Source organism: Lepisosteus platostomus, chromosome 14, assembly GCF_059453375.1.
Source record: "Lepisosteus platostomus isolate fLepPlt1 chromosome 14, fLepPlt1.hap1, whole genome shotgun sequence".
NCBI lineage: Eukaryota > Metazoa > Chordata > Actinopteri > Semionotiformes > Lepisosteidae > Lepisosteus > Lepisosteus platostomus.
Genome location: NC_142624.1, coordinates 37719040 through 37740054, shown reverse-complemented (window position 1 = coordinate 37740054; position 21015 = coordinate 37719040). Strand labels below are relative to the sequence as shown.

General features: G+C 42.7%; 2 protein-coding genes across 5 annotated transcripts in view; one reads left to right on the top strand and one right to left on the bottom strand.

The window, feature by feature from the left end:
- The first annotated feature begins 79 nt into the window (after positions 1–79).
- tsn (translin) lies at positions 80–6335 on the top strand. Its single transcript, XM_088606138.1, has 6 exons — positions 80–284; positions 772–865; positions 1007–1103; positions 1558–1673; positions 2005–2084; positions 4163–6335. Exons 1-6 carry the CDS (start codon positions 219–221, stop codon positions 4397–4399), a joined length of 690 nt encoding a protein of 229 aa, XP_088462264.1. The 5' UTR covers positions 80–218; the 3' UTR covers positions 4400–6335.
- A 1850-nt stretch (positions 6336–8185) lies between these two features.
- The window catches only part of arhgef49 (Rho guanine nucleotide exchange factor 49), a 35139-nt gene continuing 22309 nt past the window's right edge, over positions 8186–21015 (bottom strand). For all 4 annotated transcript variants that reach the window (XM_088606131.1, XM_088606132.1, XM_088606133.1 and 1 more), the window contains exons 3-8: positions 18387–20188; positions 15014–15185; positions 13788–13992; positions 10850–11421; positions 9816–9961; positions 8186–9405 (exon numbers count right to left, since the gene is read on the bottom strand). In XM_088606131.1, coding sequence (XP_088462257.1) covers positions 8592–9405; positions 9816–9961; positions 10850–11421; positions 13788–13992; positions 15014–15185; positions 18387–20158 — 3681 coding nt within the window. In that variant the 5' untranslated portion in view covers positions 20159–20188 and the 3' untranslated portion in view covers positions 8186–8591. The remainder of the gene's footprint in view (positions 9406–9815; positions 9962–10849; positions 11422–13787; positions 13993–15013; positions 15186–18386; positions 20189–21015) is intronic.

The following is a 21015-nucleotide window of genomic DNA, read 5'->3' as shown; positions in this document are numbered from 1 at the left end:
TCCTATTGCAAAAAATATATATCTTAAATGCAAATAAACGCCGTCGTTGTAATTTTCCTACAGTATCCGTGACATCATTTGAGGGCGACACGGCGAGAAAGGACCCAGTGGAAGCACGTTGTCAGTCCTTTTTTGTTTGATGGTTGTGCGTTTAGATTTCAGTTTACCTCAGTATTTTTAATCACTTGCTGTACTAGTATTACGATAAGTCGTGAGAAATGTCAGTCACAGAAATGTTCAGCAACATTCAGGAATATCTGAGCGCGGACCAAGATGTGAGAGAGGTACTGAAATTATTCAATGTGTAATACTCTTGGCTAAAGCGTATAATAATTTATGATAATGCTAATGAACAAAAAGAGGTTAATTCCGCACTGGAAAGTAGAAAGTAAAAAAAAAATACAACATTTCGGTTGTAGTGCCATCTTCAGGTGTGTGAAAATACGTAGAAGTAACTTCTACTTGTTCATTTGCAGTTTTCACGCCGACCAATACCCCCTTCTGTCTTCATCATAAGATAATACGAATGCCTTAATATATTTTATATAAAATATAGAAATACTATACCTGTGTGTTAACATCTTTTATGACAGACAAGATGTTTCTATACTAATTTTGTGTTGGTTTTTTTTTGGGTGGCATTTCAATCAAAACTTATGTTAAATTATGTTAATCCTTTGACTCTCGGGGAACTTTCAACCCCGTTTACGCAAATTAACGTGTTTTACACGGAAAGGCGTGAAAACTGTATTTTGCTTGTCTGCTTTTCAGGACATAAGAAAAGTTGTGCAGGTACTAGAGCAAACTGCGAGAGAAATTCTGACCGTACTTCAAAGTGTCCATCAACCCTCAGGCTTCAAGGACAGTAAGTACGGGAGCAGTTTCAGGAATCTGTCCAATAGTGGAATCTTTTGAAGGCCTGTTTAACTTTGAAATATGCATACATTTGTTGTTCTGTGTGTTTACTGAGATTAATAATTGCCTTTATGTGCTTTATATTTTTTAGTTCCAAATAAATGTTTAAAGGCTCGGGAACTTTTCTGCACTGTAAGGAATCACCTGGGTGATCTGAAGACCAAGTTTCCAGCTGAGCAGTATTACAGGTGACTGAAAGCACAAAGCAAATGATCAGACTGCCTGCGTGCTGCAAACTGCAAGATGGCTCGTCTTGCAGTTTGCAGCACGCAGGCAGTCTGATCATTTGTTCATCCTCACTGTCCACCATGGACAGTCTTTTTTCTCCAAGAACAAATATAAATGTCTGTAATAAATGGGTACAATCATTCTTCCTCACCCTCTTTGCTTCTGTGGCCATCTCTAAGTCTCTTTTCTGCAGGTTGAGTAATATCACTTATTTTGCTGTTTTGTTGTTGGTGAGGATATACGTTATAGAGCCAGTGTTAATTAACAGTGTGAAGATGAGGAAAATAGGAAAGGGAGGGATCAGTTTCATTAGAGCACATTGACTATTGGTATTAAACCTTGTGTAGTTTTATGTTGCCCAGTTAAGTGACGTCTATGTCCTTTGTATAATTTGTGCTCATTCTTTTTTCTCAGGTTCCACGAACACTGGAGGTTTGTGTTGCAGCGTGTAACTTTTCTGGCTGCCTTTGTTGTGTATTTGGAAGGTGAAACTCTAGTGACGAGAGAAGAAGTTGCTGGAATATTAGGCAGTAAGTACAGATGTGGTATTCTTGTGCGAAATGTGTTTTGTGCTATTGCCTTTGATGGAATTGTTTGTCATATGGTTTTGCTTGTTGTCAAATAGCTAGAACAGTTTGGAAAAAGAGATCACTGTTGTGTCACTGATGTGTCTGGGTATGTACTGCAATTAGCTTCTCAAGCTAGATGAGCTGAATAGATCTTTTATTATGTTCACTAAAACGTGTTATTATATTTTAGTCACAACTCCTTCAAAAAAATGTGGAGCAGAAATGTCAAGAAGTCTATATTCTTAAACGGAATTCCTTCTGCCTCATGTAAAATTTCTTTTTTTTCCTGCAGTTGAAGTGGACAGAGAGAAAGGCTTTCATCTTGACATTGAAGATTATCTGTCAGGTATATTAACCCTGGCCAGTGAGCTGGTGAGAAACTGTTAGCACTTTGTTCCGTTTCAGCACAACACAAACATGTTTACTTAGCATTTTCTCTGTCAAATCTGTCATTCTAAGAATGCTTTGTGTGGAGAATTTCAAACAAAAATCTGTTAAAAGGTGCAGATAATTATTCTTCTTTTAACATTCGCTTAGGACAGGATAGTACCCAGGGACTGGAGAATTGCAAATGTTGTACATATCCATAAAAAGACATAAAACCTAACCAAAGAATTGTAGACCAATAAGTCTGGCCTTTATTACATGTAATGGAATGGACAAGATTATAAGAACTAGAGGATCATCTGTATCAAAATAACATCCTAGGAAATGGTCAGCTTGGATTTAGAAAACATAGGTATTGCCTAACGTAAGTTTTTGAGAGTTCTTTGAACAAGCAACATCAGTAGTGGATACAGGCAGAGCATATGATATGATGTGTTTAGATTTTCTAAAGGCTTGAATAAAAGTTAATCATAAACAATTAATTCTGAAACCGCAGGCAGTAGGCATTCGGGGAAATGTGATTGGATTGAAAAGTAATTTGTGTGTTTGGTTTTAAAAGTAATTGTCGAACAGAAAATGTAGGGTACAGATAAATGGGGAAAAGTGGGGTGATATAATAAGTGGGATCCTACAGGGATCTGAACAAGGGGCACTGCTCCTTAATTTATATCAATAAATCTATTCTGATACTGTTGGTAAAATACTTACGTTTTCAGATGGTACTGTGTTAGGTGGATCAGCAACCACTGATGAGCCAGCAAATGAATTTCAAAAAGGTTTAGATCATATTGATGATAGGGAAAACACCTGGCAGATTACCTTTAATGTAGACAAACTCAGGTTTCTGCATGCAGGTTATAAAAACATGAACTAAATAACAAATGGGAATGACGTTTGGGAGGGTAATACACAAGTCAGTCTCACTCAGCTGTTTCAAAACAATCATCACTGACTTTCGCTATATATATAGCTCTTGCACACTGTTCTTCTCACATGTTTTCACATTCAATGCATGGACTGGATGAGAGAGGTTAATATGAAGTGAAGCTCTATCTTCCCTGAAGCATTTACTTTTGGCAAAGTGCTTTCAGACGTGCACAGCAAACAGAGTGAGAAAAGGCTTGTTGTTTAATTAAAGAAGATTGTTTATGATGTGTGCACCAGGAGCGTACAGGAGCACAGCTGTGCTCTGTAAATCCCACTGAGTGTTATCTGTGACAATGAAATGTTTTGATGAAAGGACAGAGAATTGTCATTAATATCTGAGTGGTATGTTCTAAAGCTTTGGTGCTTTAGCTTGGGTTAAATGCATCATTTTCCTCGTGTTGGTGCACCAGAAGGTGGCACTACTCCCTCAGAGGCAGAATTTCACACCCAGTGCCTCAGTATGGCAGTGTTGTCCCTTGAATGAGATGTGAAAAACTGAGGTGCTGCCTGTTTGGTCATGAATCAAAAGGTCCTGGCCTCTTTCGTTTAGCCAGACTACATTTTCCCCTTCATTCAATGGGTACTGCACTTTATCACTTCTCTACATGATCTGCTGTATATCGGGGCACAGAGTGGCTTCCCTCCTAGGTGTAGAGCCGTTTGGGATCTTCTGAGAGAAAAAGTTGCTATAAGAAAACAAGGAAATATAATTATTAGTGTAGTCTGAACTGCAATTCTGAAAAATGAGCCCGTAAAGAATACGATTCTCTTTGAAAATGAAACCTCATTAGATCATCTTTTGATTTGAATATTTCTAGATCCAGAAAAATAATTTGACTCTGAAAGGGTTTAAATATTGTTGCTACGGCATCCACAAGTTTAAAAATAGTTCGGGTAGGGCAGCTGCATCGGCAGGCGTAGGCTGCAAAGGAACAGGTGAAGATTTATTCTGCGCTGAAAAGAGAAGAAAAGAAACACAGTGTTTCAGCTGTGGGGCCTTCTTGCCTTCTTCAGCCTTCGTGTTGCTTTTCTTCTCTTTTCAGCATCTACAAGTTTAGCTGCTTAAGTCCTTCAGACTGGGGTGCTTTTTCAAACGTCCCTTATTTCTGTCCCCGATGCTCTGTCCTGTCCTGCAGTCTAGGCTGGCGGTGAACAGCGTGACGGCGGGGGACTACACCCGGCCCCTGCGCATCTCCCACTTCATCAACGAGCTCGACTCAGGGTTCCGGCTCCTCAACCTGAAGAACGACCCGCTCCGGAAGCGCTACGACGGCCTGAAGTACGACGTGAAGAAGATCGAGGAGGTCGTGTACGACCTCTCCATCCGGGGGCTGGCCAAGGAGCAGGAGGGCGCGAGCACCGGCGACCAGTGAGGGCCGGGCGAGGGGTGGCACCAGCGCTGGGGGAGAAGGGGCCAGCAGCCGGAGCGCGTCTCTTAGCGTAGTTTGTAGATGAGCAGAAGGGCGGGGGGCCGGAGGGCGAACCTGAGCTCTTCTCTGATCCTGTGGCAGGACTGTGCAGCTGTTCAAGTTGTTTGTAGCTTCGAAGTTCAATATATTTTGTTTTGCTCCATTCATTTCTTGTACAGGTCGTAGTCATTTAACATACCAGTAAGCCTATTTTTATGTCGTATGATGAAGTTTCATTACTGTTCTGTGGCTTAATTGTCTTTTGAGCCGAGATATCTGAACTCTTTATTCTAATGGGATTTGTGAATGATTTGTATTGACCCTGTCAGGCCCCTTGTGCAGCCACGTGCAACTGCTGTAGAATTAACTGCAGAGGAACAACGGTTCTGAACTATTCAGAAAGGAATTGTCCTAAGAGGTTCTTGAAGCAGACTTTGAAGCAGACCGAAAAGTTTTGTCAATTAAGTAGTAAGCTTGCATGAAACTCTGCAACAGTGTTGTTAAACAGCCTTTCACATCCTGTGAAAGAATATGCAAATATCCCTTGGCACTTATGTAAAAAGTTTTTAAAACTGATGTGCAAGATAGGTATACAATTTCCTTTCACTAATTTAATTTTAAAATATAATTTTAATTAAATCTCCATCCCCAGTTTCCTCTGTTTTATTTCCATAAAATATTGTAACCCAGATGCTCTCTGTGAGTTAACGGATTTATTTGTGTTCATTTGGAATTATATACTGTATACGTGCCAGTGCCTGATAAATGTTAAATGAGATCATGTGAAGCAAATGTTTAATTTTAGCTTTTTGTTGTTTATTACAATGCTGAAAATGAGGGCCATGAAAGCACTTCTAAAACCATGTCTTATCTTCCCTTGAATGAAGTCTGTACGATATCGCAATAGGGAAGCCACTCTGTGCATAAATATTCATGAATCTCATCCTTCAAAATGTCCAGTTTGAAGCTTCACATGTGTTACTGATACTTTTACCTCAGAAAAAAAATGTGCCAATAGTTATCAGGATTGTTTGGTGTTTCACAGGAAAGAGAATTTACCTTTTTGTAAGCAATGGTGTGGAGAGAAGGTAGTGGTTGTCACAGTGGGTTTGCTGTATCTTTTCTGTTGAGCTGTTTTGTCCCCTTTTGAAGTGGGGAAAAAAAAATCATGTTCTTAATACGTTCACCCCACCAGAAGAGTTTTAAGTACATTAAAAAGTGTACTGTAATTGGATTCTGCTGCTGTTTCAAAATTTAGATTTACGGGGATGCATTGATGTAATCATCGAGGGTGAAAATTTCTTTACCAAAAAAGACACATTTCACCATTCATCTTGGATGTTTGGCCATTGCTGGTTTTACTTAGTGTTGCGAAGGGTGTTCAGAAAGTAAAAAAATGTGTTCAAGGTGTGAGCTAATTTTTTGAGGCCAATCATTTTTGTGAAAATCACCTTGGCATTTCATCATAAGTTGTGCTCAAGTTTTGTTAATTAAATGCATGTTGGCTGTGATCAAAATCCTTAAGTACAACAAATAAGCGTTTTGTTTCCGAGAACTACATTTAAAGAAAACTTTAGACAATATCTTTGTTTTTCAGAAAAGATCAATCTTTTTATGCATATGGGGGTTTGGCTCAGGGTGCCATTTTAGATTTTCAGTATTGGAAGAGGAAAGAAAGCATTTTCAAACAAGTACAACCATTTATCTGTACACTATTGCAGATAAATGGTTGCTTTGATTGGTTTGCTTAAGATAATTTTCTTTCAAAGAAACAACGTTCACAACTGCTAGGAATACGTTTATCAGTTCATCTGAGCAATAAGATAAGTTTACTTTTTTGTGACTGATTTTAGCACCTGCACAGTGTAACAAACATTTAATAAAGAGCTGTTTTGCTGAATCTGTGAGTTATTGTATGAGCAGGGATTGCCCTAAGCATTTGGATGATCTCTTATGGTGTCTTGGAAACCATTACTACATCTTAATACTTTTAAAGGAAGCATTTGTGTTCTTTTGAATTCCTGTTTATATTTCATGATGTTGATAGTGTATTCAGCATTGAATATAGACTTCTGAGACCACACAGGAAATAATCACTACTGTGCTGAAGTAATCGGAGAAACTGCACTAATGAAAATTCCCGTAACCTGCTATGACACCAAGAAGAGACAGCCTAATCTGCAGTGGATTTATGAAAAAATGTACATATCACAAGGAAGAGGAAAACAAAACAAAGCTGCAAAGAAGTCAATGTTTTTTTTATACAATTCAGTCTTTTTCAGAAAAGAAATATGTAGGTCTTTATTTTAAATATAGAAAACGTTTGAATACAGTCTCAAAACCACCCCAGTAGCTCAGACATGTGAGACTGATGGAGGTTCCTTTAATGTTACAATATGTACAGTACATTCTCACAAGTCCAGAAAAGTAGAAGCCAAGAGAATTATGATGTTGGTCAACTGGAAGCTGTTACACGGGAGCAGGACATCACTGGCTAGTTCTAACAGTAAGGATAGTGCAGTGTTTTTACTGCTTATTGCATCTCTATAGCGAAGTTATCCATCCAGTATTGGAGAGCCGCTTCTTCCTGGGGGAGGTTGCAGTAAACTGGAGTCTATTCTGGAAGCAGAGGATGTAAGGCTGGGCTGTGCCCTGGAGAGGGCGCTAGTCAGCTGCTGGGCACACAGGTGCAGACGGACAATAACAAGACATCCATGAACTTAGCCAGCCTGGCTTTAAAAATAATCTTAAATCAACAGCCTTGAGATAAGAGATAATTAGATTTAGTCTTTTTTCCCCCACAATACTGTGCAGGAATGGAAAGGCAATAATGCAGAGCTCTCATTTAAACCAAATTAAAGACGACAAGGGAAATACTCCGGACAGCCACTGTCACAATAAGTAGCAAACTCGTTTCCAAGATTGAGAAACCAAACTGTAAAAACACAATCTCAAAACCACCCCAGTAGCTCGGACCAAACACACCATGAGTGCTTGTGCCTCACTCCATGACCTTGTCCTTAATTACCTCAGCCCTTTGCCCTGCATCACCATACTCTATACTGTGTAGTCGCCAATTTTATTTTACTCTGCTGTTCAAGTTGCAACTTAATGTATTGTATTGTAAGTTGTAACTAAATATAAGGGACTCCTCCAGCTTCACTAGTAATCCCCAGGTAGAAGTCCTAACTCCAAAAAAGACAGTGTTGAGGACTTTAAGATGTCTCTTTTAGAGCATGTCTCATTATATGAAGTGTGTAATAATTGAGAATAAGGTCACGGATGAATTTTCAATGTAATTCTACTTTTCATATAATGGAGATAACCGCTGACAAAATTAGTAAATATTGTCTTGTGACTCTTAATTACAAAGCTTGAAATATAAAAAAACAAAACATTTCTTTTAAAACATTGTCTTTTCCTTCTTTGCACTACAGGGTCAAGCTTGATAACAGGAATGATTTTCACTTTCAGAAGACATTACCAGGGAATGCTGGTGCTTTTAGGAGGGGAATCCTTCACTGAGGAAAAAGTGGGCATCAGTACAGGCTTAGCTAGATAAGAGGATACCCAGCCTATCTTCCCCAGATCCCTAGTGCATCTGGGTAAAGACTTACAAGTAACACGATGGGAACCTTTGCAGTGACTGCTCCTGAAAAAAAACTCAAGAGTAATAAAGAATATTGTGTTACAGTTCCAACTGGTAATCTACTAAAGTATTTACACTCACTTGTGCATTTTAACAAACAATTTGAACTCTCACAATTTATTTTTTGCAGTAGTTTTCAATCATGCTTGCTTTATTAACACGGACACGCGTCATGTCAGTTTCTTTTAATTATTATGGAGGTTTTTTTTGCCATCGGTACTGAAACATTCTTTCCAGCCAGCAAGGACTGCCGATCACATCCTGTGACCTGTATTGCCTTGTTTCTTGTGTTTGTATTTGATACCAAACGGCGCTCTCCAAAGTGCTCAACTGATCTGCTTGCTCCCAAGGCCGAACAAAAATAATCTTTCTAGTCAGGTCCGTTTAGTTTGAGATTGCAGGTCTCCCTTAAAGGTGCAAAGTGGTAAGTGTGTTAATCTTAGGATAAAGGTTTTCTAGTTCCACCATCGCCCAGCCAGGGCTTGTGCTCGACTCCTGTGCCCGGCGTCAGGTGCGGTTCTGAACTGTGCTGATCATGATATTCGGCAACGCGTTGCGCCGCTTCCTCCACAGCCCCAGCTCCCGGGAGTACCTCTTGATCGTGCGGAACCACTGGTGCGTCCGAGATTTCTCGGCCGCGCGGAACACGAAGGCCTCCCGGCGGATGTCCAGCAGCTCGAAGGTGTCGGCGCGGTCCGGGTCAGAGGACACCACGCAGTTGCCGAGGCGGATGGGCTCCCGGAGCACGGAGAGCCTGCCGCTGCTCCGGTCCTTGATGAGCACCAGCACGCCGTCCCGCACGGGGTCCTGCGCCTCGTCCGCGCCGCCCGCCGCCCCCTCCGGGCCGCCCTCCGCCGCCCTCTTCAGGCTGACCATCAGCAGGCCGTGCACGCTCTGGAACTTGAGCGCCCTGCTCCCCTTCTTCGCCCACTGGCCGTCGGAGGGCTGCGACAGCTGCAGCTGCCCCTCCATGACGAAGCGGGTGTCCTCGCGGGGCCAGCCCACCGTCTTCATGGACATCTCCCGCATCTCGATGTCGATCAGCTCCCGGTTCCGCCGGCTGTCGCGGCGGAAGGAGCGCAGGGACCAGGGGGCGCCCTCCTGCTTGGTCTTCATGTTGATGTGCTCCAGGTGGGACTCCACGCGGCTCTTGGCCTCCCTCAGGCTGCTGTGGTCAGGGTGGTAGGCGTGAGTGGCCTTGCTGATGCGGCTCAGCAGCAGGGGGTACTTTGTCACTCTCTGCAGCGGCGCCATCAGGAACGACCGCAGGTTCATGCGACGCAGGGCAGTGTTGTCGTTCTGGGAGACGTCGAGAAAGATCCTGCCAAAGACAAGCCAGAGTGCGTTGCTTTAACCGGCCTCTCACCTCACAGCCTAGACAGAACTGTGAAAGGCAACAATTCATACTGCAAAATATTAATGTTAATAAATATTAGTTAATAATGTACTTCCTAATTAAATGAAATCCAATGCACTGGAAGTCACCACTGACTCAAACATGTCTCAAAATATGTATTATAGCATTTTCCTTAAATCCCTCAAATGATTCTTTGCATACACCTGAAATATCTTAAGTACAGTATGTATGAGCATCAACTTCAATGACTCATTGATATCTCCACAGAAAGATGTAGCTGATACAAGTGCAAGCTAACAGGACTTGTCCTGGGTATCCTATTCCACAGAGAGTCATTACTGCCTTTTTACTCAGTGGAGTCTGGTTTTCAGCACCTGAGTAGCTCTTTTTCCTTCTCCAGGGAATTGAGCATGTTAACAGATGTAGACTGCTGGAGACAGTAAGTCTGAAAAGCTGGAAGCATATTGACAAAGTCGAGAAAGATCTCCCCAATGCACACCGTCAGGAGGTCTTCGTCACCCTGTAAACAAAGGCCAAGAATCAAGACAGTGCAAACATGAACATCAATCCTTGTGCAGCCTTCAGCTAGGACCTACCACACTCCTGTACGCTCATCCATAATCACACTCCTACTTTAACCAAATGCCCCTTGCCTTTTTTTTTCCTTTTGGACTGCCATAACATACATATGTCACACAGAACAACTTAATTCTTTTAACTCAACTAAGTGTTTTGTTCTGGCACACTGGGTGGGGATTATGGAACAAGCTAACCAAGCATGTGGTTGAGTCGGATACTTCAGCTTCTACAAGACACAGCTGGCTGAGATATCTGGACCAACAAGCTTCTAGCTAGCAAATGAGCTGATTGGCCTCCTGTTGTTTGTAATCTTTTTATGTTCTTATTGTAACTTTTCATTATCCGGGCACTGTTAAAGACAGCTGCGTAGTTCAGAGATTTTCAATATGGAGCAGCATCTTTCCAATATGACCTATCTTGTTCGCATGATGACATTTACCCACAACTACTGTCACCTAAAAGGGTGAGACACTGTCAAATGACTGGGGTTGGATGCCGAGATGTTATCACAAGTTTGTTATTCTGTCACTCTGTCAGGGAGTTTTGCATTAAGTAGGATCATTCAAAAGCTTAGAAACTCACCTAGAAAGTCAGTTTTTATCCTCTTTTTAGGAAGAACAAAACACTGAGATATTGATTTCCAATTACTGATCAAGAAATCCATTCTGTTCTGAAATATTTCAAGATAGAAACCTAATTATTCTGCATTGAAAAAAAAAACAAGGCAACAAAAACATAACCCAAAACAAACAAACAAACAATTGTGGGAAACTCGTGTGTTTGCCCGTGGAATTCAGCTCTCTCACATGTTCCCTGGCTCCCGGCCTACCTGATCGAAGGCCTGGTCTATGCTGTCCTGCAGGTGCTCTGTGAACTTCTCATTGAGATCAATCAGCTCCTGGACGTTGCTGAAAACCACAGCCAGCTGCTCGGCTGTGAGGAGCCCCGCTGTCTGCATGGGGCAGTAGAATTCCTCCTTGATGATCCGGAGGTCCTCCCTGTAGCTGCACTCGGTGTTGAGGAATTCCAGGATGGCCTCTTTGCGTTCTGTCCTGAGCTTCAAGCACCTGTCGCACAGGCTGTCCTTCCTGCCTGCCTGGGGCTCCCAGGTGGCGCTCCTGTGTCCGCAGTCGGGGCAGGGCCTGTGCGAGTCCCAGGCCCTGCTGCAGGCCGGGGCGGGTTTCCAGCTCTTTGCCAAGGCGGGCCCATAGCCGCTGTCTGCCCTCTCCACCCGCGCGCCCCCCCGGGGGTCCTCCTCGTCCTCGTCGCGGTCGGCGCTCAGACCCACCACGCCGCTGTCGGAGCTGGCGTCGCTGGCGCCGCTCCAGCGCTGCTGGGCCCCCCGGCCGGGCCCGGCCCGCCACTCGGAGCCGCCACCGCCTGCGCCGGACTCCGCGGGGCCTGAGGCACCGACAAACCCAAACATTTTATTCTTTACGTCTTCACTTGTTCTTGTCGCTCCGTTAAAACGGGAGCGCTCGTCAGGGAATGAAGAACAAGACCTGCTGTCCTGCGTTGGCCGAAGCCCTGCTTTCGGCAACACAGTTAGCTTTGGTGAACCAGGGCCAAATAAACAAAATTACTGTCTCGCTAAAGACGAATTTCACGAAAACTCCCTTTCCACTCTCCTGAGATGGGATCTTGGTGAGCACAATTATGGAAAACCTACGGCATAAATCATGTTGGACTTTCTAGCAATTATCCTAAACTAAAGCTACAGCGATGCAGCTGCCTTCCATACGGAAGACTAGGCAGAGTCAGGTCAGGAAGCCCTTTCCTGGGACTGCAGGGGAAGTAGGATCTTAAGGTGAGCAGGTCCAATCAATCACTTAAAGCTTTCCCTCTTCTCAGGGACATGCACTGTGCTACTGTGCCAGATGCAATATATCAAAAGACAAATGCATCGGCTTTTCTGAGGTACCAGGGTGATATATGGGATATTTCCTTCGATCTCTAGTGCCAACGAAAATTAAAAAAAGAAAAATGTGAGCTATAAATTATAGACCATTCTTTTGTGAGGACGGCCTAACATTTTCACCTAGATAAATGTTCCTTGTTTACTGTTTACACTTTTTAAACAGTCAGGCTTAGGTGTTATTACATTTAGTATGTGTGGGTGAAGTATCAAACGACACTTTGGATGTGTTGCTAACAAGAGAGGCCCAGTGCGTACCACACCCCTCCCTGAGGACAGTGGTGAAAGGACGGTCATTTTTAAGAGTAAAGTTTGGCTTCTCTTTAAGGAACAGATGGCTAAATTATAGGATTAAAAAAAATAATACACCTAACATGCAATGACAATAATTTTGAGGTCTTACAGCTGTAAAGGCCATCACCACAGAAAACACTCACCAAAAAAAAAAAAAAAACAGATTAAAATCAGGCTTCAGGAAACCAGTCAAGATGCTGTTCAGATACTGTCACCTGAAACAGTATTCCCAACAGACAGCCGCTGATTCCTGACGAGCAGGAACCTTATAAGAGCCTTTTAGGACACGGCCTTTCTGGGAGAGCAAGACACAAGGCAGAACTATCCTGACCTGGATGGGACAGTCCACTACCGAGCACACAACTTAACAATTTAGACACACTAAATTCACTGGCACGGGAGGAAACCGGAGCTCCTAACAGAAATCCAGAGGGAGCTGGTACAGTATGCCCCACAGAAAGGTGCCCCACTTAGCTGTGCCTTGCCCACACAGAACAACAGAACTAGAATAATCTGATTCCCATAAATGGAGGAAGGCATAGACAGAGGTTAGGCAGGAGGAAGAATATCCCGACCTGTCTTAGGTGATCAGCATAAACGACTATAAAAGTATAAGATTAGAAATCCATAAGTGTACTATACAACTTAACAAATCAGTCTTAAAAAGTAGTATTGCAGCTCACTTAGTCTGAATGCCCCTCTAATCAACTCCACTGGAGAACCGCTATTCAATTTCTATAATGATTCTCCTAATTATCAATTAGGTAATTAAGGAGCCGGTTTTAGCAAAATTGTGGAATGGAGTGGACTGGAGAGTGTACAAGCTAAATTAGCGCTAAACTATAAAATAGTGGCACCCAGTCCTGGTTCTGACAGACCTCCTTGTCTTCTTTTTGCTCCAGCCAAGTTCAGAGGCAAACTGATGTCAGTTTTATGTGTGGTGGCAAATTTTTAAACGGGATTTGTAACAACAGAGTATCAGTGCTGTAGCAGCTTCTGAGTTTCAGAACCATCCTCAGTTAAGTGTCTAGCTGAACTGTTACCAGCTCGACCTCTGTAGATGGAAGATGAAGTCAATGTAGAAAGGTATAATACACTGTCATTCCCTCTTGTGTCTGCTCATAATAAACAGCTGTTTAATCACAAATAAGAGGAAGCAAGTTATAAGGATATAAGGATTAAAGGTCGGTATACTGAAACACTGTGCTTAAAGTTAGGTATTTTTGAAACTTAGGACTGAGTGCCGGAGCAAGTAAACTAAAAGTCTAAACAAGCAGGCAGATCAATTACATCATCAATTAGCACAGGTAAGGCAGAGCTCAGCTGGAATGAAGACCAGCAGACACAGTCACACTGCGTTCCTCCAGGACCAGGGCTGGGAACCACTGCTACAGGAGCTTTAGTGCTTGTAGTCATGAGACGTGAAAGTATGGGCGCAGGCCACTTCTACTAAATGCTTTGTAAAGGCACATCAGATCAGCAATAGCAGGGTAATTTAATTTGCCCAATCTGTAAGATCGCCAAGGCCACTGAAGAAGGGAAAACCAAAAGCACTCACTGGGGTCCTTGTCTTGGGTCCGGCGCTGACTGTGAAGTCGCACCACGGCCGCAATCTTCATTTCCAGCTGCTTCCTCTTGGTGGCGTCGGCAGGCATGGGGTCGCTGAAGTGAGGCCGGAGCCGGCACTCCCGCTGAGCCCTCACAGGCTCGGCGGTGGCGTAGGCGGCGTCTGAGCTGGACCTTCGGCAGCTGGGACTGGACTGCTGGAATAAGAGCGAGACCCATCAGAGCCCATTCCGAGTCTCGGCAAGGCTTAAGAGACCTGGAACAGAGGAGAACCCCCTCTGGAGAGGGAGAGAAATCTGCCCACTACACAAGCAAAAACCCTGAATCACTGTCCACCAAGAGCTGTGAGATGTCATGATTCAATAGGCAAAACAGGGAGGGGCCACGAAGACGCCTCGGTCCAATCACTGATGATCTGAAACTTCATCCAAAAGGAACAGATTGGGAAATATAAAATCCTGTAGCTTAATTTTAAACACAATATGTATCAATCAGTTATGGAATTTCAAAATTATAGTAAAGCAAAATGGAAGGACAGTGTAAATGAAAGTAAACAGGAAACTATTACTACTGTGTTCAAGGGACACTAATTCACATCACTTCACTCTTATAACCCACTTAAATGGTTAGAGCAGTGAGCACCTACACACATAAAACCACACATATCAGCATCTGCCCAAAGCTCAGAACGTCAGCCTCCCAGACGCATGGTCTGCATGTGGTCTTCGCGTTGTTTTTATTACACCTTTAAGCAAATGCATACAGGTGCAGCAGGTACAACATTCCTCAAGATACCGTGCATTCAGTGACGCCACGTCAACGAGGTTAAAGAGGATCAATTCTTAGCATCCCGATAGTATACTAGTACTTACTAGTAAGTACATATTTGATTTTACATTCAGAATTATTACATTATTAATCATAAGTATTTAAATGTTCTCATTGATAATCTGCCTCTAAATAAGGACACTTAAAAAATAAATTCCGTACAAGCAGGCAACATCACAAACGGCACAAAAAACGAACCTGGGCTGTACTCCTTTGCAATGCATCCTGAAATCTTGCACTGCACACTAATGCATGCTTCATAACATAAATCCTGCCCCGGCCCCATGTGTCATTCATGCTGTACAGTTTATTTTGCTGTGCATTCATTTTTATACATATTAACCAAATGCCTTCCCGACGTAAACATTGATAATCATAAAGCAGCCTTACACATTCTGCAGGTTGTGCTCCAGCAGGCTGGTTATTAGTCTCCGTGCTGCAGGCCGGCATCGTCATGGAAACCACAATGGATTGATTGCCTTCCTCCGGAACAGTGATGTCAGCTTTATCAACGTCACGTGAGATCATGACTGGCGACTCGGCAGCGATTTCTGCACTGCAGCTGGGGAAAATACGGCAGCATGCCTTGAATTATTATTCTTGGCACTTACACTACTAACAATACCATTCTGTTACATCCCCCCAAGACCTGTCTCCAAGCAAGACAGAGGGTCTCTGTATGAACTAATTAAACTCATCCATTCATATTAACATTTGAACTCGATGACTTGAGGGCTCGGATTTCTGGAAAGATACCTGAGTGTATCCACCAATGTTTTCCCCATCCTTTGTGTGCATGTATGGCAGTCTTGAAGCACAAGACAGCTACAGTATATGTAACCTCAACATGTCCTCCTGATGACCCCATCAAACAGTACAAAAGCAGCAAAGGATTTACTGGAAATAAAGTGAGCACACAAGAGCATTTCAGGAAAAATCAAATAAATTAATTGTTATTTACTTGCACATAAAGTAGGTGTTAGAATACCACCTAAACATTACCCCCTTTTCCATTTAAGTGGTGATTTTTAGCGTTTATTTAAGAAACATTTATGCATGTAAGAAATACTAGTCAACAAGACTTTTTTGGCTGTCCATTAGATTGGTACTGCTACATATCAGAAACGACATTACCTGGTGAATTCGTGCAAAAAGTGCAATTAATCGCGTTTAAAGCAACTCTGATTATTAGCAGTCTTTTAGCCGATACCCATTAATGTTCCAGCAGTTGCGAGTAATATTTGCATGAAAATAAGCCTCAGTGCCGCTTTGAAATAAACCTGTTCAAGCGTGAAGAATATTTAAGTGTGCTCTGAAAGGCTTGCAGCTGCTGAAAGGCTTTACCTGAACTTTATTGGAGTTTGGAATAGGTTTACTCCCTGCTGAAAAAAAGGGAGAAAGAAAACACGTTTTGGCCACGAAGCCTTCTTCAGGTGTTTTACAAACTAGAAAGTCCAACATATTTTATATTAATTTGACCCTATAAGTTGGATTACTTCTGACTAAGTATTTTAAAATGCTTTGAAGCTTCAAAACACGATCCTTCTTAACAATTAAAACCACCCATTATGTGAGAGAATGAAGGAAACCTCATTGTCATAAGTAACAAATCATGCATCTTATTTTCTAGAGTATTTTAAAGCAGAATATACAATTTGCAAACTTGTGTTCATGAAATACAAATAAGAAAGGTCAGGATAATAAGAAAGGAAAAAAGGCAAAAAGAATACATTTAAATTCAGCTTGTATCTGAAGATGAAGAAAGATTAGTGCAAGTTCAGGTCCTTCTTGTGGGTGAAGCCCCAATTAGGTGTGACTGTTATGGTTTATTTCACCACATGTGTACCTCTGTACTCAAACCCATTAAGCAGTTCTTTCTTTAAATAGATTCCTGGCTTCAGCATCTAGTGTATAATGAATGAAGAGCCTCTACATCATACAGTAAAATTACCAACATGGTTTTCTATAAAAAAATACATTCGTACTGGAATGAAGTCATTCATTGGATGTCATTGATGTGAGAGAAATCTCTGATAAGCAAAGTGTGAAAGTATGAATTTAGTGATATTCCAGGCTCACTGGAATACATGGGGGATTTTAGCTGATGTTTATTATTTCAGAAAATTAAAAATAAATCAAATCATCAAAAAGTCAAATTATCAATAAGCTTTCACAAAACTTAGGTTCCACAGTATTTTAATTTTGCTGGCTTTTACCTGGCTTTAGCAATGACTCAGTCTGGTACACTTATTGATTTATCCTGAATCTTCACTGTTGTTACAAAGCAATTAAATCACAACAAAAGGTACCAGTTCCAATGTCGTCTTCATTGTCAGAGCACAAAACAACAGTTCTGGAACTGACAGAGAATGAGCTACTCTAAGCTGATCAGGTACAGAATTCACAACCAGATAATGTTGGACACAGCTTCTTTAAAAGATCAGAATGTCAAAACCCTGCCCCAGTCCTTTTTTTTGTGTGGCTAATTTAAAAAATATGTATTATAAAATGCTGAAACTGTAAGGTCAGGGGTCAAAGTAAACTACTGATCTATAAGATCAAAATTCTTACCTACAGAACAAATTAAATTTCTGTTGATTTTCTTTTCCCTCAAGCTAACAATACTCACAAATTGACTATGCAACACAGAACACCCGAGTGGAAACAACACATTCTAATGTGGGGATGTACAAAATCCCTCGGAGACCTTTGAACTTTTCAAACCTGGCTCTGCAGGAAAGCATTTCTGCACACGTACACATCTAATACAACATAGATTATAGGAATACACAACTGTTACATTTTGTATTGGAAAATTATTTGATAGTTACGCCATTTCACTCCTTGCAATATACAGTGCTAACAGAGGCACAGTAGTTGGCATATTCACAGTGTAGCAGTGAAATCAGTTAAATGAGAACTGTGGTATGACAAGCACACATTTCTGTGGATGACAGTGGACTTCATGTTGTGGAAAATATCTTTAGAACTTAAAACCATCATCTTAGGTTGTGTAAAATACCCTAAAACCCAGTACAAAGTACACATTTTTCATTATTGCAGGATAAAGGGCTGGAGAAAATATTCCAGGCAGGAGATGTAGCAAACACTCATCTGTTAAACTAAGGAGATTTATTTATTACTATTATTGCTTAATTATTTGACTGACCCTTTTATCCAAAATGATTTATACCTGCACCCATTGTAACAGCTGGGTCTTCCACCAGACCAATCCAGGTGCAGCACCTCGCCCAGCACCAGCTGCTTCCCACCTAGGGTCTGAACACACAGCCGTCAGCCCTGGCCCCTTCTCCACACTGCTGCTCATGCAGATCACAAGTGCACCGCCGGCCTTTCGTTCTGCCCTCGGCGGTACCGTTCAAAACGAGCCAGAGCTTCACTTCTCTAACCAGAGCAAACTCTGAGCTGCCAGAGCCCTCCCCTGCTGTTCTGAGCCATGGGAGCAGGCAGAGCTGCTCTGGAAGATTGACTGTTAGAGGCACTTTGGAAACTCTTTCCATGTTGTTAATTGGATGCCTTCGGCACTAAGGTAAGTACTGTTAGTTATTCTTTATAGTGTGATTATAGGACAGGACAGCTAACTGTAGTGTTGATGTGTCTGGAGTGTTCTTCATTATTTTTTGGTGTAGGAACAAAATAAATCTTTGCCTTTTCTGGTTTCAGGTTATCGATCTTCCTAAAATTAAGGGGATACCTACTTTGTCAGCCCAAAGCAGGCAAAACCTATTGCTCATTGACTTACCTCTTCTTTATCAGGTCAAGAGCTGAGCCAATAAAGCCATCTTTCATTTTCGAGATTTTCGCCCCGTAGTTGGAGAGATCCGTGCTGTCGAGCAGCAGCGATGTGCAGCACGTGGACTGGGCCTCGGAGCTCTCCGGGCGCTCTGGAAAGGTGCCGTCCTTGACGTTCTGCGTTTGGGTTCGACTGTGATTGACCCCTCCCCCTTGGGACACGGGCAGAGCTTGGGGAGGTGACCTAGGTATCGGACTTGTGCATATTGGAGCGGTCCTGCCCTGTCCAGTTTCTGTTTGACAACTATTCGCCTCTGAGCTTGCATCAAGGCCTAAGACCCTGTCATGGGGTGTGGAAGTCATTTCTCGACACTTGAGCTGCTCCACAGAAGTCCCAGCTTCACAGGGCGTGCTTTGACATTCCTTCTTTTCTGAGGTGCAACCCTGCTCTGCGGAGGTCTGGGGGAGCGTCTGACAGTGCTTCTCAGAGGTGTGATCCCTGCTCAGTTTGTAGTCGGGCGACTCCCCTGCTGAAGAGCACTCGGCTTGCCTTTGAACCGTCTTGTCGGCAAGTTCGCTGCTCTCCTTTTTCCTCATCATCTTGAATTCCTCAAAGGTAGGGATGTGCAGCCTCCCCTTGGGGTATCTCTTTCGGTCCACTACTAACTCCGACGGGGAGCTATTTTCACTTCTGCCACTGTTCTGCGTTATGGATTCTGCAGTATGGGATTTCACCACCTCACTGCGTTCTTCTGGAGGATGAACATTGAGATTGGGCGTGCTGTTCTGTCTCCTGAGCTGCAGCCTTCTCATGACTTCCTGCTTGATCTCCTCTGGGCTGGTTATTCGATGGGAGAATGATGATCTGTCTCTGTTTAGCGGGACATTGTGGTTCAAAGCAGTGCACTGACCAAATGCCTCACAGCAGTTTAGGGAACCAACACTCTTACAGTCTCTGGGAGTCAACCCGATTTCTCGACAGTCCTTTGCCACTATGTCACACAAAGCAACTTGGGGACGCACTGGTTTATTATATTCTGCGGCCCTTGCGCTCTGAAGCCGTAGCTTTTCTTTCAAACCTCTTTTGGCATCTCCATTCATGATCCTTTCGTCCATAACGGGGAAAAGCCACTGGGGAACTTTGGTGAAAAGGGGAAGGTCCTTCCTAACCGGCACTCTCCGGGGATGGAAAGGGATGTTTTCTGAAGCAGGCAGCAGATCATACATTGGAGATCCTTCAGCGGCATTGTTGTACCAATGACTGGTGGCTGTGCAACGGAAAATGAACTCACTGTCCACACTTTTGTAAGGGGGGCTAAAAGAATACAAGCTGGAATCTGAAACCGCTGTCCAATGCAAGTTCTCCATGCTTCTGTATAGCCTGCTGCTGGTGCTGTTGACACAAACACCAGGGCCAGCTGGATATGGTTCTGACTGCATGGCACATCCGTCCTGATGCACCAGCTGGGAGTCTGGGTGCTTTAGTGGGTGCATGCTGTTGGTGGAGCAATACCTCAGACCAAGGTTGTTCAGAAAAGCATTGTTATGGCACCCCGGCATGACCTGGCATTGCCCTTGCCCATCCTGGAGGCTAGCATAGGTCATGGTATTTTGAAGTGGAAAGTCAGACAAAGGATTTCCAAGGAAGGAGAGGGATGCTGGCAGGTCACTCAAGCATCTTTCCAAAGCAATACTGCAGCCAGCAGGAGACCCTGCTGCTGAGTAGTCACATGGTGTGGTTTTCACATCTGGCATCGAGGCTTCCGAAGTCCCGGACTCCATTCTTCTAAGAGGAGGGAGAGGAGGAATGCCCTGTGGAAATTAAGGCGCACAGCAGGAGCTTCGTCACCACTCGTTTTCACACTCGAGATACATCAATTATTTAAAAACCAAGCGCAAAAACCAAACCATTTTCGCAACAAAAGGAACAAAGCATAAAAAGAACAAGAATGACAGAGTATCCCTAATTAATCGATGCACAGTAGAAAGCTTTACACACATTGCTTAAAAGCAGAAAAGGTCATCGTACTGTATTTCTGGGCTTCAAAATGTGTAATCCGCACATCGATTTTCAAGATTTCCCTGCCCTTTCTGCTACTGTTTCTGCTTAGATTTTACCAGCTCTTTAAGAAATCCCATCCTCCTTCAATTCTCATACCATAAAAGAATTTTAATCCTTCATGACAACAAACAAGGCAAGTATGGTTTATGCTAGTTGGGCTCCGGCTCACTGCAACCCTCACTGGATTGTGCGACTAATAAACATGGTTGGAAGTTTGCTAGGTCTGAAAAGAGGTGTACATCTGACTGATTTCCCCTATTGTAATTAGTGTAAAATGTCTGGATCCAAAATTATACCTAATCTTCATAAACATATGGTGGTGAAAAGGCACATGTTACAATGCAGCAAAATAAATGCAAATCTGTGGTATGAATAGAATCTTTACAAAATGGATTATAGATTTATACAGAAAAAAAAGTCAAGGTATGAATCATAAAGTCATAAATCATAAGAGTACTGTATACTGTCCATATACAGTAGAATGGATGATTGAATTTCGCGAATCATAAAATCTCTGCACTTTCAACTTCAAGAGAATGGTGGAAACATGTATACATGTTTATGTCAGTTGTCATTC

Excerpts from the sequence above, each read along its gene's own strand:
- tsn (XM_088606138.1), top strand. The coding sequence starts at position 219 with ATGTCAGTCACAGAAATGTTCAGCAACATTCAGGAATATCTGAGCGCG. Across the intron at positions 285-771 it reads CGGACCAAGATGTGAGAGAG|GACATAAGAAAAGTTGTGCA; the intron begins GTACTGAAATTA and ends TCTGCTTTTCAG. Across the intron at positions 1,104-1,557 it reads CCAGCTGAGCAGTATTACAG|GTTCCACGAACACTGGAGGT; the intron begins GTGACTGAAAGC and ends CTTTTTTCTCAG.